At 45.1% G+C, this 15,403-nt stretch overlaps 1 protein-coding gene across 1 annotated transcript in view; it reads right to left on the bottom strand.

Moving 5' to 3' along the window:
- Window positions 1-15,403, bottom strand: part of CUX2 (cut like homeobox 2) — a 227,419-nt gene that overhangs the window by 76,437 nt on the left and 135,579 nt on the right. The window contains exons 2-3 of the mRNA XM_033159254.1: window positions 14,630-14,744; window positions 12,028-12,075 (exon numbers count right to left, since the gene is read on the bottom strand). Of these exons, the coding sequence (XP_033015145.1) occupies window positions 12,028-12,075; window positions 14,630-14,744 (163 nt within the window). The remainder of the gene's footprint in view (window positions 1-12,027; window positions 12,076-14,629; window positions 14,745-15,403) is intronic.

Here is a 15,403-nt window from a genome sequence, read left to right as displayed (position 1 = left end):
TTAAGGAACCGCAGAAAGAGGGGGGAAGGAAGTCAAACTTTGAAATGTTAAATTGATTGTAAAACTAATGAAATGTATGAAAAGTATAATTAAAAATTTAAAAAAGTAAATAAAGCATTTTCCAGCACCTTTTGCTTCAATGGCGGACAGGGCCAGGGAGGCTGCATGACAAACCAGGGTGCTTGGCAGCATAAAGGAAGCCAGCTTCATGGCTGAGCCCATACTTTGCATGCAGGCTGTCCCCCGGTCCAATCCTTGACATGCCTATTTAAAAATATCAGGTAGGAGATGATGGGAAGAACCTCTTTCTTAAACCACAGACAGCTGCTACCACTCAATGGAGAAGATACCTGCCTGGCTCTCTATAAGGCAGATAGGTTGTTTATAAGTAATGCGTAGGGAATACCCAGTGCTGCCAGGGAATTTGTAAAAAACACACAACCCCATGTAATTTTAAAATTGATAGATGATTTATGAATTTGCACCCGTCACACCAAAAATCGGGTGAAGACAGCTGGCCATGCTGGCTGAGGCTCATGGGAACTGTAGTCCAGGAGCATCTGGAGGGCCACAGGCATCCCACCACTGCTATATTTATTTATTGCTTATTGCATTTCCACCCCACCTTTTTCTCCAACAAACTCAAGGTGATGGACGTGGTTCTGCCCCTCCTCCTCAAATCCTCACAGCAACCCTTTGAGGTAGGTTAGGCTGAGAAGCAGTGACCTGCCCAAGGCCACCACCGCTCAGCGAGCTTCATGGTCAGCTGGGGTTTTGAACACTGTTCTTCCAGGTCCTTGTCTGATGCTCTAACCAGTATACCACACTGCTTCTATTAGGCTAATAGCAAACATCCTCCCAGTGTGGAGCTTTATGCAGCCATACAGCGCCATTTGTGCACAAGAGGGCGGAATCAGCAGACTTGAGTTGGGGGAATCCCTGAAGTTTGCAGATGCACAACAAAATTATCTCTTTGTGGGAAAGGGGGGGGGGATCCGTCGAACAAGGACTGAGCAGGCTCACTGGGTACAGAATGCCGAGAGTTTGATGGAGGGATAGCGGAATAGAAAAGCTTTGAGGAGAAATGCAAGGGAGTATCCTGGAGGAGGGCAGGGCTGGTGAGCCGGAGCCCTGGGAGAGAGCAGGCCACACCACGATGATACTGGGTGCATTCAGATGTTGACAATGTTGCATTAGTTTTCCTGCTTATAATGCTACTGCTTCTGGCCCATTTTCTAATTCTCCTTTTGCGCTGCAGTCTGTGTTGCATGACGGAAGTGTAGCTTTTTGACCGATATACCGGCATGCCGCAGGAAAAGTCATTCACACGGGGGGGACGTGGTGTGACACAACTACACACGTCGTCGGACGCCGTTTCCACACGGGCACACTTTTGTCCTTCCCACAATTCCCCCGTGAAGAGAGCAGGAAAGAACGGCATGCTGGTTTAATCCCCCAAAATTTCGTAGCTGTAATCCCGTGATTTTCCAGGTGAAGGGGGCTACAACAGCTTTTACATTCAGATATAATGGAGAAATTAGCAGATGGGGCCATGACAGGAAAACGGAAGAAAACGTTGTGTTAATGCAGCTATTGCCCTGCCCCCTCCCCATGTTGATACCCTTTTTCCAAACTCAGGAACTACAAGCAAAATTGGGAAAGGATGTAAATGTTACAGGATCTGCCAGGTGAGGGAAAGATAAGAGACCTCCTGCCTTTGTAAGAAAATGGGAGGCTATTTCCCTGTGAGTGTGAAGAAGGAGGGGCATAAGGATCTGTTTGATGCTTCCTTCTGTCCCCTCCCCCAATTGTTGGCTTTTTTTGGTGTGTGTGGGGGGGGTTTAGTTTTAGATGCCCAACGGCTTGCTTTACAAAAAGTCTCAACCCACCTTCCTTCCAGGTACTGCGCCATCACAATAAAACCCCAAATCGTGGCAGACGACAAGAACAATGCTCTTTGGAGCAGAGAGATTTCAAGGGGGCTCATGTTAGTCCAATACGTACACAAGATGGCGCTGCAATAGCTAGTAAGGAAGACCTTCACCCAAATGAGTCTCCTCAGACCCTCGGGTCAGGCCTGGGGGCCAAATGGGCTTCCTTGCTTGGCCCTTGGAATTCTTCCTGCCCCTGCTTCACAAATCAAGTGTTTTTGATTAACTGGTCTGCATACTTCAACTCTTTTGAAGCCATCCAAGTTAGAGATGTGAAGGCCCGGAAAAAAACAGAAAAATTGGGGGGGGGGGACACACGTTTTCCCCCTGAAGCCTTTTTTGTTGTTTTTTTCCAAAAAATTGGAAAAATAAAAAATAATTATGGAATGTTTTATTTTAACATGATGAACAAAATATTTTAAGATAAGGGGTTCAAATATTTTATAAATCATTTCTAAAAAATATGTATGGTATATCAGATTATTCTAATTTCTGTGAGGACAAGCAAGTCCTAGGTTGCAAACTGAACTCTCCAATGGAAGAACAATATACATTTCTTCCTTTAGGAGGTGCTGTTGTCACCAGACAAGAAAAAGGTTTCAGTTTTGTTTTTGCATGCGTGTGGTATGCATTGGTTCTGTTTCTCTTCACTAGGCCTCAAAGCAGTGGAAGAAAATATAGAGCAACAAAAAGTTCCTGAAAGTATATACTTAATTACAGCTCAGAAAATTATTCTGATTACATTTCATGCCCATTCAATGAAACTTAGTCCCACTTCCTTCTTCAGTTCTTTTTATGAAAATGTTTTTTTTAAATATTGTGGAGAGGAAATATGAATAATTGTTATTCTGGATTTTTAAAAATTGTTTTGTGGAGTTTTTTTTTTTGTTTTGTTCCACATAAACTAGTAAACAGTTCAGGAGATTGTTGCTCCATTTGTTACAAATACAAATAAATATTATTTTTAAAGTAAATTCTGTTTGTAATACCGGGTAATTGTTTGGATACACTATATTTTTAATATGCCAGTTGTGATAATTTTATGTCCATTAAAATTGTCCATAGTTATATTTTATGTTTCTAAAGTAACAGAATGTCTTTCAATCTGGAAAAGAAAAAAGAAGTGCTAATGTAGCATTTTTTTTTCAATTTTTCCAAAAAATTCCGTTTTTTCTGGGGGAAAATGGGTTTTTTTCCCCGAGCTTCAAAATTTCCGGAAATTTTACATCTCTAATCCAAGTTGGTGGCCTCACTGCCTCCTGGGGGAGTGGGTTCCACAGTTTAACTATGTGTGTGTGAAGAAGTCCTTTCTTTTCTCTGTCCTGAATCTGCCCACAATTCTAGTGTTAGGAGAGAGGGAGAAAACTTTCTCTCTCCACTTTCTCTGTATGCCTTGCGTAATTTTCTAAACTTCTGTCCCATCGGCGAGTGCCCTGGTGTCAGCCCGGCCTTCCCAGCCGGGAGAAGGCAGGACAGAGATCAGCTGAGGTGTGTGAGCCTGGCTGAGGAGACCCCCCAAAATCTCATAAGGCCAGAACAAAACTGAACCCCACTCCAGCTTACATCAAATAGATCAAAGAGTTGATATGAAAGCATGGGAATTCTAGTTCAAAAGAAGACTGTGTGCTGTTCAAATTCAATATCATCATCATCATCAATATGTTGTTAAAAGAACAAAGTTGCATGAATCAGTATTATCCTTTGGCTGATGCTATTCCTAATGGGATATATAACAAAGATCTGCTGAAAAAGACCGCTTAACTGAGGGGGAAAACAAAGAGGGGGGGAGGGGCAGCTTTAAATCATTTACTTTGCCAAGATGATGATGCTGAATGAAATAAAATTGCTGCGAGCCCTTTATTTCCTCATAATACTTCCTGACAGGCACAATGGAGCTCTGGCAAAGTTCCTGATATTAGAAGCCAAAGGACGGTAATCTCATTACAACTTTCTCAAGGAGTCCTTTGCCTGTCACGCCACACACAGGGACACCCACACAATCTTGTTTCCACCGCTTGACGGGGATCCTGGCCGAGTTCAAGGAGGCAGCAGTTGCCAGCTTGTGTATGAAGGTTGTGGAGCCCTGGGCAAAGCCTGGGAACTGAGAATAAACCTCCTGTTGGGGTGGAGGGAGAGAACAGCTTGGCAGAAGCACATGTGAAAAGAAGCTCTCAAGATCTCAGTCAATCAGAAGCTGGTTGCGAGCCAGTAGTGTGATGCGGCAGCAAAATTGGCCAATGCAATTCTTAGGCTTCCCTAAACAGAAGTAATATAAGCATGTTTTCTGCACCAGCATGCCCCTCCACCCCATTAAAAAACTTTGGAAAAGTGACTGTGGCGAGAATCTTAATAGCACAAAAATGGAAACAAGAAGAAACACCGACAAAGGAAGAACGGACAGTGAAATTACTGGAGTATGCAGAATTGGACAAAATGACGGGAAGAATCCGAGAACAGCGGGACTAGAAATTCATCAAAGACTGGACCAAATTTACGAATTATTTAAAAGACAATGGTATTCAATCAAATACGTTGATAGGATTGCAAGAAGCTTTGTAGATTATTGAAGAAATGCCGTTGTAAATATGAAATTATAGTGATTAAGTTGGATATGATGATTCAAAGCAATGATCGAGTTAAGAAGTATAGTATAAAGTAATAGATATTAGAAAATCATGTGGAGGGTTTGAGGGAAGTCACGGCCCTAAAAGGCCAAAATGTTAAATGAATGAAAAGATAAATGTGATAGTTTTTTCAATGTATTGATATATATAACAATAATAATAAAAATAATATTAATTTTTTTTTGGAAACACCAAGAGTTGGTGGAAAGGAGAAAGCGAGGTTTTGCAAACACATTTGGCAATCGTATTTTAAGAGGGACAGTGGTCGCAGGGTAGACAACCAGCCGGCACTGATGCTCAGCCTGAAAAGGTCCTCTGAGTGAAAACTCCAGCCAGGGCTCAGCATAGGAGATTGATTGTAAGTGCCAGAGTGAGAAAAGGTCAGTCTTGTGGTGTGTTGCTCCCTGAACTCTGAACTGTTTTGTGCCTTCAAGGCAGGTGGGGTGGGGTGGGGAGAGAATGGAGCTTTGGCTGGCCGAGTGGAGAAACTGAGGCACAGACGAGGTAGAGGCAGAAGAGCAGGGGAAACCTGTAGATTATCATTTCCTTTGGGAAGGCAACCCATGCTGTTTTTCTCCTTCCACTCCTGCCCCAGAATTAACAAACTGCACGATACATATCACGCAAACAGGGACAACCTTATATATAAAAAGGGTGATGAGACCTGCTTTTTGTTTATTTCCTTTTTAAAGAGGATATGCCTACTCATCTTTCCAACTGTAGCTTCGCAGTGCAGCAAAGAACTTCTAAGATTATCTGCCGCAGAGCCCGCTCTCAGGAGACGCCCAGGCAAGGACTGGGAACCACCCACTCTGGAGCATCTGTCCAAGCAGTGGAGCATTATCAGGCTTTAACTTGGCCCTGCCCACCCAGACTGGCCATGGCCCACTGCTGGACAGGAAGGGCTATGAAAGGCTTCCTGTTTGGGGTGGTGTTATGAGTCTCACGGAAGAGCTGACTGGACTGGGATGATGAGTGGGGGGCATTCAAGGAGCTGCCCACTGACAACCCTACGGAGGCACCCAGGGGGCTTTGTTCACTTTTCTATGGAACACTCAAATGTTACTTTCAAATAAATAAATTCCACTGCTTTATTTGGTTCTCTCCTATTTTTTCCAGCCTTGATCTGGTGATTTCGGAAGTGATAAAACGTAACTACAGCACCTCCAGCTTCAGCAGCACCCCTCCTATTCGTATGGACAGGCAAAGCACTATTGAGGCTTTTGGGGGCTCCTGTGCTTTTAATTGAAAGGATCCTGTTTGCCAGTTCTATCCGTTTTGTTGCTTCCCGATGAATACAGGTTGAGGATAAGTGATATATAACCTCTTCTTGGGAGAAAAGCAATGACAAACCTAGACAGCATCTTAAAAAGCAAAGACATCACCTTGCCGACCAAAGTCCGTATAGTTAAAGCTATGGTTTTCCCAGTAGTAATGTACGGAAGTGAGAGCTGGACCATAAAGAAGGCTGATCGCCGTAGAATTGATGCTTTTGAATTATGGTGCTGGAGGAGACTCTTGAGAGTCCCGTGGACTGCAAGAAGATCAAACCTATCCATTCTCAAAGAAATCAGCCCTGAGTACTCACTAGAAGGACAGATCCTGAAGTTGAGGCTCCAGTACTTTGGCCACCTCATGAGAAGAGAAGAATCCCTAGAAAAGACCCTGATGTTGGGAAAGATGGAGGGCACAAGGAGAAGGGGACGACAGAGGATGAGATGGTTGGACAGTGTTCTTGAAGCTACTAACATGAGTTTGGCCAAACTGCGAGAGGCAGTGAAGGATAGGCGTGCCTGGCGTACTCTGGTCCATGGGGTCACGAAGAGTCGGACACGACTGAACGACTGAACAACAACAACAACAAAACCTCTTAATTGCCCCTTCAATAGCCCCTTCTGTCTGAATGTCAGTTTCTGTTCCTGCAGTGGGGAGAGCCTTGTGAAATAACCCATATTCTTGAACTCGTAACCTTTGGAAGGCCCGTCAGTGACAGCTGGGACACTATAGTCATCTCTTTGCTTTCCTTCCACCACGGTTTTGGATGCTCAGGCATGTAGACTATGTTACCTTTATTTTAATGTACTAAAACTTTTAATTTAGATGTTTTCACGCATCCAGCCGAAGGAGGAGGAGGTGGGGGGAGATAAAGTTTCAAATAATGACTGTAATAAATGAAGGTAATTAATTGTAGTTTGTTCCTTAACTGTCTAGTCAGCTTAATTTTACCTTTTCATCTAATAATGAGAAAATAATTTTTGTGCTCTGAGGGTTAATGATATGTAACTGCAAGAGCTGCTAATTGCATGTTGCAAACTATTCATCAGAATCCCCATCTGTGCTACTTGATTATGTTTGCTAAATTATTGCTTTGAATTATCTTTCATAAAGCAACTTTTGTAATTAGCGGGGTTCTGGCTCTGCTCTTTTCCCTGTCTGCAAGGAGACTCAAAAACTTTGGCCATTTCAAGCTGTCGCCACTCCACTACTGTCGCGGGCAGGCCTTTTGTCTTCCCAGTAATGGAAAATTAAAGGCAGGTTTTTATTTATTTAATCAGGTTGGGGAGGGGGAGAGAGAAGCTGGTTCCCCCTCCTCTGCAATGAGGGTGCCTCTTATTCCTTCCTCCCCACAGGCACCGCTGGGTGTGCCCAGAGACTGGAGGCTCATCACATCCCAGATGCTGGGATCTTACCAGCCAGGCAACTGAGCTAAGAATGGCACCATTCTCCAGTCTGCTTCCATGGAAAAGGAGGGCCATGGGGCACTGGAAGAACCCAAGAAGAGTCCTACAGCTGAATCAGGCCAGTGGCCCCTCTAGCCCAGCATCCTGCTCTCACAGTGGCCAGACACGATGCTCCAAAGGGAAAACACCAAGCAGTATCTGGGCACAAGAGCCCTCTCTCCTCCATGTGGTTTCCAGGAACTGGTGTTCAGAAGCATTGCTGTGGAGATAGAACACAGCTATTCTGGCTAGTACCCATCGATGAAATGTAGTTTGGTGCGTTACTCTTTAACTAGTAGCAATGACTCCAAATTGCCATAGATATTTTAACGTACTTAATTGAAACAGGTTACATTTTCAGGGGCTCAAGGTCATGGAATCATAGAATTATACGGTTGGACAAATTGATTTATGTAAAATAAGGAATATACGTCTTTGATGTATAGAATCGATGTAATTATGGATAATAAAGCATGAAATTAAAAAAAAAGTGTCCCTGGATTTATTGAAAAAAAATCTGGTAACCATACTCTGACCAAGTCAGAATAGAGCAGTACTATTATTTCCCTTGACCTGGATACTAGACGTCAGTTGATGCAGTCTAGAACACCACTGGGTTTTTTTTTTGCTGCTATATCACCACGTTGGCTCATGTTAAGTTTGTGGTCCCAGGAACTTAAGCTGGAACCTTCTGCGTGCAAAGCGTTTGCTGTATCACTGTGCTACAACCATTACCCTAGAAAGGGTGAGGAATCTCTGACCCTACAGATGTTGTTGAACTCCAACTCCAACCATCCCTGGCCAATAGCCATGCTTGCTAAGGCTGCTGAGAGTTGCAGTTCTGAAACATAAATGTACCTGGCAATTGACAAAATTCAAGAAGACAGGTCCCTGCCCCAAGAGGCTTACATGACTGTCAGTTGACCTCAGGAACTTGGGAGGCCAGTCAACACACTGTGTCTATCTGGGTATAGATACAGCAGCCAACGGACCTGGTCTAGGCCATATCAGTCCCAAGGCCTTGACCACTGTGGATGGATTGCCATCGCAGGCACCCTCCTGTCCAGTTCTGCGGGCTCTTGAAGTTGAGAGAAGCAGGGTCCAGTCACAAGACCAAGTCAAATGCACAGGACTGAAGGCAGGGCTAAGAGAAGTTGTTTCGGAAGGCAGCTGGTAGGGCTGGAAGTCTCAGGTAGGAAGGCCAAAGTGTGGTAGGCCCTACCTCCCTGGAAGGAACAAATGGGGATGGCCACCGACTAAGGTGGCTCCGAAAGAGGACTCGACAAGTTCATGAAGGATAAAGCTATCAATAGCTGCTAGCCATGACGGTTGTGCTCTGCCACCGCAGTCTAGACTAGGCTGGGCAGCCTAGATGGCATGGTGCATACCCTCCAACATTTCTCCAGTGAAAATAGGGATGTCTATTACAGTGGTACCTCTAGTTATGAACTTAATTTGTTCCGGAGGTCTGTTCTTAACCTGAAACTGTTCTTAACTAGAGGCGTGCTTTCGCTAATGGGGCCTCTTGTTGCCGCTGCACTGCTGGCACACAATTTCCATTCCCATCCTGGGGCAAAGTTCTCAACTTGAGGCAACTCTTCCAGGTTAGCAGAGTTTGTAACCTGAGGCATTTGTAAACTGAGGCGTTTGTAACTCGAGGTACCACTATATTATTATTATTATTATTATTATTATTATTATTATTATACGCCACCCATCTGACTGGGTTGCCCCAGCCACTCTGAGTGGCTTCCAACATATCTAAAAACACAATGAAACATTAAATATTTTTTTAAAAATCCCTCTACAGGGCTGCCTTCACATGTCTTCTAAAAGTTGTATAGTTACTTATTTCCTTGGCTTGGGGGTCAGGCAACTCCACACCCTCCAACATTTTTTTTAAATTTTAAATTGATAAATACAATACACACAAACACTCATCCATGCACAAACCAACCCACTTATTCACAAACATAAATTAAACATAAAAATACAAAACTAAACATAAAAATAAAAAGGCAAAGGGACCCCTGACCATTAGGTCCAGTTGTGTCCGTCTCTGGGGTTGCGGCGCTCATCTCGCATTACTGGCTGAGGGAGCCGGCGTACAGCTTCCGGGTCATGCGACCAGCATGACAAAGCCGCTTCTGGCGAACCAGAGCAGTGCACGGAAACGCCGTTTACCTTCCCGCCGGAGCAGTTCCTATTTATCTACTTGCACTTTAACGTGCTTTCGAACTGCTAGGTGGGCAGGAGCAGGGACCGAGCAACGGGAGCTCACCCCGTGGCGGGGATTCGAACCACCAACCTTCTGATCAGCAAGCCCTAGGCTCTGAGGTTTAACCCACAGCGCCACCCGCGTCCCTAAACATAAAAATACAAGTACATAAATCTTGACTTCCCTCCACCCGTGTGTGACTTCCTTTGTTTTTCCTTCTCTTATCGCTGTGTTATCGATATTAATATAACTTTCTATTCTTATACCCGTTTCTTATACCCTCCAACATTTCTCTGGTGAAAACAGGGACGTTTATGGTAAAGCGGGACATTTCCGTGATCCAATGAGAAACCAGGATGGCTTCTGTAAATCCGTGACTGTCCCTGGAAAATAGGGTTCTTCTCATGTTGCATTCCTACAAACTAGGATTTGGCTGGTTAAAGAGCTGTGAGGCACTGCTCCCTTCTCTGTGCCAGGACCTACTGAGACTTGCCAGCATCCCACCCCCTCCGCCCCACCCCCCCTCTCTCCCAGAGGATCTAATGACATCTGCTGGGGAAACAGGCAGTATTTAAAACAACCAGAAATACATTCCTATTGTTATCATTCTCTTTTATGTGTTTACGCCGAGCGTTTCGGAATGAATCAATACCGGATTGCCCTATAAATAAATAAGCATATCAGTAAAAACCGGGTAATAAAATGAAGTGATGAAAAATATGGAAATCAGCCCACATTTGTGTAAATCCAGTTATTGTTTACTTTAATATTTCTCCTTGTGCCGTTATGTCGTTCCAAAGAGACAGATTTAAAAGTAAGGCGAAGCTCGCAAGATGACAGCCTCTAATGTGTTGTTGCCGAGCGCCGGCGTCTCTCTGGGGGTTTCGAGCTAAGCGGGGTAGAAGCCGCACAGACGGAGCAACTATTTCTCCGCTTCTCCCCACTCCCCGCCCCGGCAAGAGAATAATGAAGATTTTAGGAACGCTCCAAAGTGTGATATTTCTCCAACACCTGCCTTCTCCACCTCGGAAGCATTTAAATCTCTCAGAGCCATGCTCCACCGAAAGCTGGAATAGATCTTATTCCCCCACAGCGAAAAAGCCTTGATGGATGGAGTTCAGGAAGGAAGCCATCAAAAGCCACTGTTGTATGGCAACAGACCTGCCCAGGGGCCCTCTCAGTAGTTCCACTTCCATGAGACGTTTCGGGGCATGGCCTGGGTGAGGGCCTTCTCTGTGGCAGCCCCTCAGTACAGTGGTACCTCGGGTTAAGAACTTAATTCGTTCTGGAGGTCCGTTCTTAACCTGAAACTGATCTTAACCTGAGGTACCACTTTAACTAATGGGGCCTCCCGCTGCCGCCACACCGCTAGAACACAATTCTGTTCTCATCCTGAAGCAAAGTTCTTAACCTGAAGCGCTATTATTTCTGGGTTAGCGGAGTCTGTAACCAGAAGCATCTGTAACCTGAGGTACCACTGTATACAGCTTTTTTTGCGAATGCTGAAGACACGCCTCTTGGCCTGGGCCTTTGACACCTCAGATGTGTGTTTCAGGACCCACCCTGTTCTTGTGTATGTTTTAACTGTTTTTATTTCTGAGTTTTAACTGGTCATAACTTTCCCTGAGACCTGCGGGAGAAGGACAGACAATAATAATGAAGGGGTGGTGGAAAAAAAACACTCAGTCAATGATTCCATCATCAAATCCATCTCTTGTGCATGGAATTTAATGGAGGAAGTAAATCCACATGCTTGTGTGGTATTGGCTTCTACCGCAGCAGCAAAGAGGTCGTCTCATCTGAGTAGGAGAGCTCTCTCTGTGAGGGAGCCACCAGAAGAGATGGAAGTGGAGACGCTCCTTCAGGTATACAGAGCTAAGGTTGTTTAGGGCTTTAAATGAGTCTCAGGCTGTGCGCCTGGTCTTTTATGGGCACAGTAACCCCATTCGGAACCAAGGAATCCCCCCCCCACCTGCCTGCCCCCTGTCCCCTAAAAACAGTACTTCTGTCTTATCAGGATTCAACCTCAATCCATTGACCACCATCCATCCTCTAATGGCCTCCAGACATTCACCACCTTCATTGGTTCCGATTTAAACGAGAGGTAGAGCTGATTGATTGATTGATTGCATTAACACCCCACCTTTCGGTGTACATAGTTCTCTCCCCATCCTCATCTAATCCCCACAACAACCCTGTGGGGTAGGTTTGGCTGAGAGGCAGTGACTGGCCCAAGGTGACACCCAGTGAACTTCATGGCCAAATGGGGATTCGAACCCTGCTCTCTCCGAGGTCAAAGTCTGACACTCTAACCAATACAGCCAACAACAACATCTGGAAGGGCACCATGTTGGCTACCACTTGAGTTGACATTGAAAACCTGGAGCCATCTTTGGACTTGGAAACTGCTACTGACTCTGCTGTGTGTGGTTCATTTTTCTTTTAGACCCTGTTTCTACTCTGTGTCCCCCCCGAGCGACTTACAGGCAGCTCACGGTGGCTAAGAAGTACCTTGGGCACAGACGGCTTCTTACCTCTGCCTGGAAGCTCTTCAAGACAGGAGCCACCATGTCGCGGACCTCCTGGAAGAGAGAAAATGGCGGAAGCCGGCAATTAGACCCGAGTCGGGCAACGGAGCTCTTGGTTAATCCAGCCCTCAGAATCGGGACTGGTTCCTCATATGAAGCTGGGCTGTCACCTAATTAAAGAAGCCTTTGTTTTGATTAATTGAGCAGGTTTCAAATCGACTAATTAGCTGATTACATTTGCATACTGAGGATAAGAACAATAATACTTAAAGGAGAAACAAAGGCCCGTTTTTAGGCTGGTGATTTTTTTTGGCCAGTTTCATCCTTGGCCACTCTTCCAAATGATCGCAGACCAGTGGGGAATGCGGGCAAAAATGGGTGTACCCACTCGCACGCTGATCCCACACTCTCTCATGTACACACCCAGGTACACACAGCCCCTCTCCTCAATTTATGACACAATTGCTCATAAAATGATTGATCTAACAACTGAGGAAGGAGCAATTTGCACCCCCAACAGGGTGCTAAGCTCAGTTGACTCATACACAGTATTCCCCTCACCCCCATTTTGCTACTGGAGCCAATATGTTTGGGGCCAGAAAGATTTGCTCTGCGTATTTGGGGGCGGAGCTGAGCTGGCTCAAGGAGCCCCCCACCTCTGTTTCTCCCTGGTCCAAGTCCAGCACTCTAACCATTATGCTACACTGCCTTTCATGGGACAGGGTTTGTGGATTTCGGCTCTCTACTTGATTGCCTCCCCCCCCATTAATACTATAATATATTATAAGGTGCTGCAAACCCTCCACCCCAAGTCTTCTTAATTTAGATACAAGCTAGGAACATAAATGTAGAAGTTGGCATGAGGCGGTGTTGGGAGGGGAGGGGCGCGAAGGCGGGGGAAGCCCCCAACTGTCAAACTGACTAAAACAACATTTATTTTGGGGAGAGGAAAAGAGCAGCGGCGGCAACAAAAACAGCAACAAAGTGGCGTTCCATCTGCTCGGAGAAGCGGGTGCCAGGATTTTTGCAACGAGGCCTTGGAACACTTTTTCTTGTTATATAAAATAACTCAGTGGGATTGGGGAGAGCACAGTTCTGAAGGAAGGGACATTTTGTGCCAAGGAGCTGGGCACCCCGTCATTCCGACAGGTGGGGGGCACAAGCCAAGATGGCATGCAGTTGGCGCAGATTGCTGCAGCGGTAATTGCTGACAGGAGTGAGACCCCATCAGCTGACAATGGCTGCACTGGCTTCCAATTTGCTGCCGGGTCAAGTTCAAGACGCCACTTGGGGCCAATCTAGCTGCATAATCGCTTCACCCCATAAATACCCACTTGACCGCTTCGATTTGTGGAACTGGCCCTGCCACAGGTGCCACACAGTACCCGTTCCGCATTTGTAAGAAATATTTTAGTCTGGCAGCACCCGCACTTTGGAACTCCCTGCCTATTGACATCAGTCAGGCGCCTTCACTGTACTCTTTTCGACCCCTGCTAAAAACAGGTTTAGGTTTAGACAGGCCTGTCCAGCTCTGTAGAATGCCGGCGTGTGTTTTGATGTGCTTTTAGCTTATGGTTGATTCAGGGCCGGATTTAGGTTTGATGAGGCCCTAGGCTACTGAATGTAAGAGGGCTTATACTTCCAGCAACAAATTGTCACTGTTTTTTGTGCTGAATATATTTTGTTGTTGTTCAGTCATTCAGTCGTGTCCGACTCTTCGTGACCCCATGGACCAGATCACGCCAGGCACGCCTATTCTTCACTGCCTCCCGCAGTTTGGCCAAACTCATGCTAGTCGCTTCAAGAACACTGTCCAACCATCTCATCCTCTGTCGTCCCCTTCTCCTTGTGCCCTCCATCTTTCCCAACATCAGGGTCTTTTCTAGGGAGTCTTCTCTTCTCATGAGGTGGCCAAAGTACTGGAGCCTCAACTTCAGGATCTGTCCTTCTAGTGAGCACTCAGGGCTGATTTACTTCAGAATGGATAGGTTTGATCTTCTTGCAATCCATGGGACTCTCAAGAGTCTCCTCCAGCACCATAATTCAAAAGCATCAATTCTTCGGCGATCAGCCTTCTTGATGGTCCAGCTCTCACTTCCTTCCGTACATTACTACTGGGAAAACCATAGCTTTAACTATACGGACCTTTGTCGGCAAGGTGATGTCTTTGCTTTTTAAGATGCTGTCTAGGTTTGTCATTGCTTTTCTCCCAAGAATATATGATTGATATATATATATATATATATATATATATATATATATATATATATGTGTGTGTGTGTGTGTGTGTATATATATATATATATATATATATATATATATGTGATGTATGGTAATTTATGGACCTAATAGGTACCCAAAGCCTTTTGCCACTGTTGCTGTATGTAGGTTTTATACATACAGACACAACTTAACGACTGGACAACAACCTTATCCTTCTCTTGTTGGTCGCTCAAGTTTGTAAATAAATATATAAATCTCTCTTTCACACACACACACACACACACACACAGAGAGAGAGAGAGAGAGAGAGAGCTGTTTGAATGGGAGAGGGGAGGGAAATCCAACTACCCACTGAGTTAATTCTATAATAGCAAATATACTGTACCTCAGGTACATTTTTCTTAAATTCCCGGCTGAGTTCAATTAAATGTTTATGAGAATGCTCGCTTTCTTCCTGCCGTGCCGCCAGTTCGGAAGCAACAGAATTAAGCTCCTTCTGGAACAAAACAAAACCAAACCAAAACAGAACAGAGAGAGAGAGAGAGAGAGAGGAATGAGTCGTGGCATTTTACCCCTTGAATGTAACGCATAGCATTTTCTGAAGCGAGCCGTTTCGCACAACTGAAATGAAAGGCAAAAAGATGGACATTGTCAGTTTACGAGGCTTTTGCACTAACTGGCGGCGGAACATCCAACGATGGCACATTCTGAATTTAGGAGACAGACGCACCTAGTCGCCTTGGGCAAGTGGCAGGCAACAGTCATTTGTCCCCCCCCCCTTCCCCAGGAGCCAAGGGCGATTGCAGAGAGGGGGTGCAGCTTCTGTTGCATACAGTCATCCATTTATTAACGCCCCCCCCGGAAACGAACACCCCCACCTTTCATGTTTAAAGAAACCTCAAGTTGGCTCAGAGTAGCAAAAAAGAAAAACAACCCCAGAAACATGCATAAACACCACAATGGCCTACACGCCCCCCCCCCCAAAGTGATCTCCATACCATGAACACAGTCTTTCTCAAAGGAGATATTTGAGGCCGAGCTAATTGTGGGTTGTTGCCTTACTCCTGGTTTCCCTTTTAAGCAACTGTTATTGGTTTTCTTACACGTATAACAAAATATAACTAGACAACTAAATATAATCATAACAAGCACAAACAGA

The sequence above is a fragment of the Lacerta agilis genome, chromosome 8, assembly GCF_009819535.1.
Source record: "Lacerta agilis isolate rLacAgi1 chromosome 8, rLacAgi1.pri, whole genome shotgun sequence".
NCBI lineage: Eukaryota > Metazoa > Chordata > Lepidosauria > Squamata > Lacertidae > Lacerta > Lacerta agilis.
Note: the sequence above shows the minus strand (reverse complement) of the source record. Positions and strands in the feature narration are given on the sequence as shown.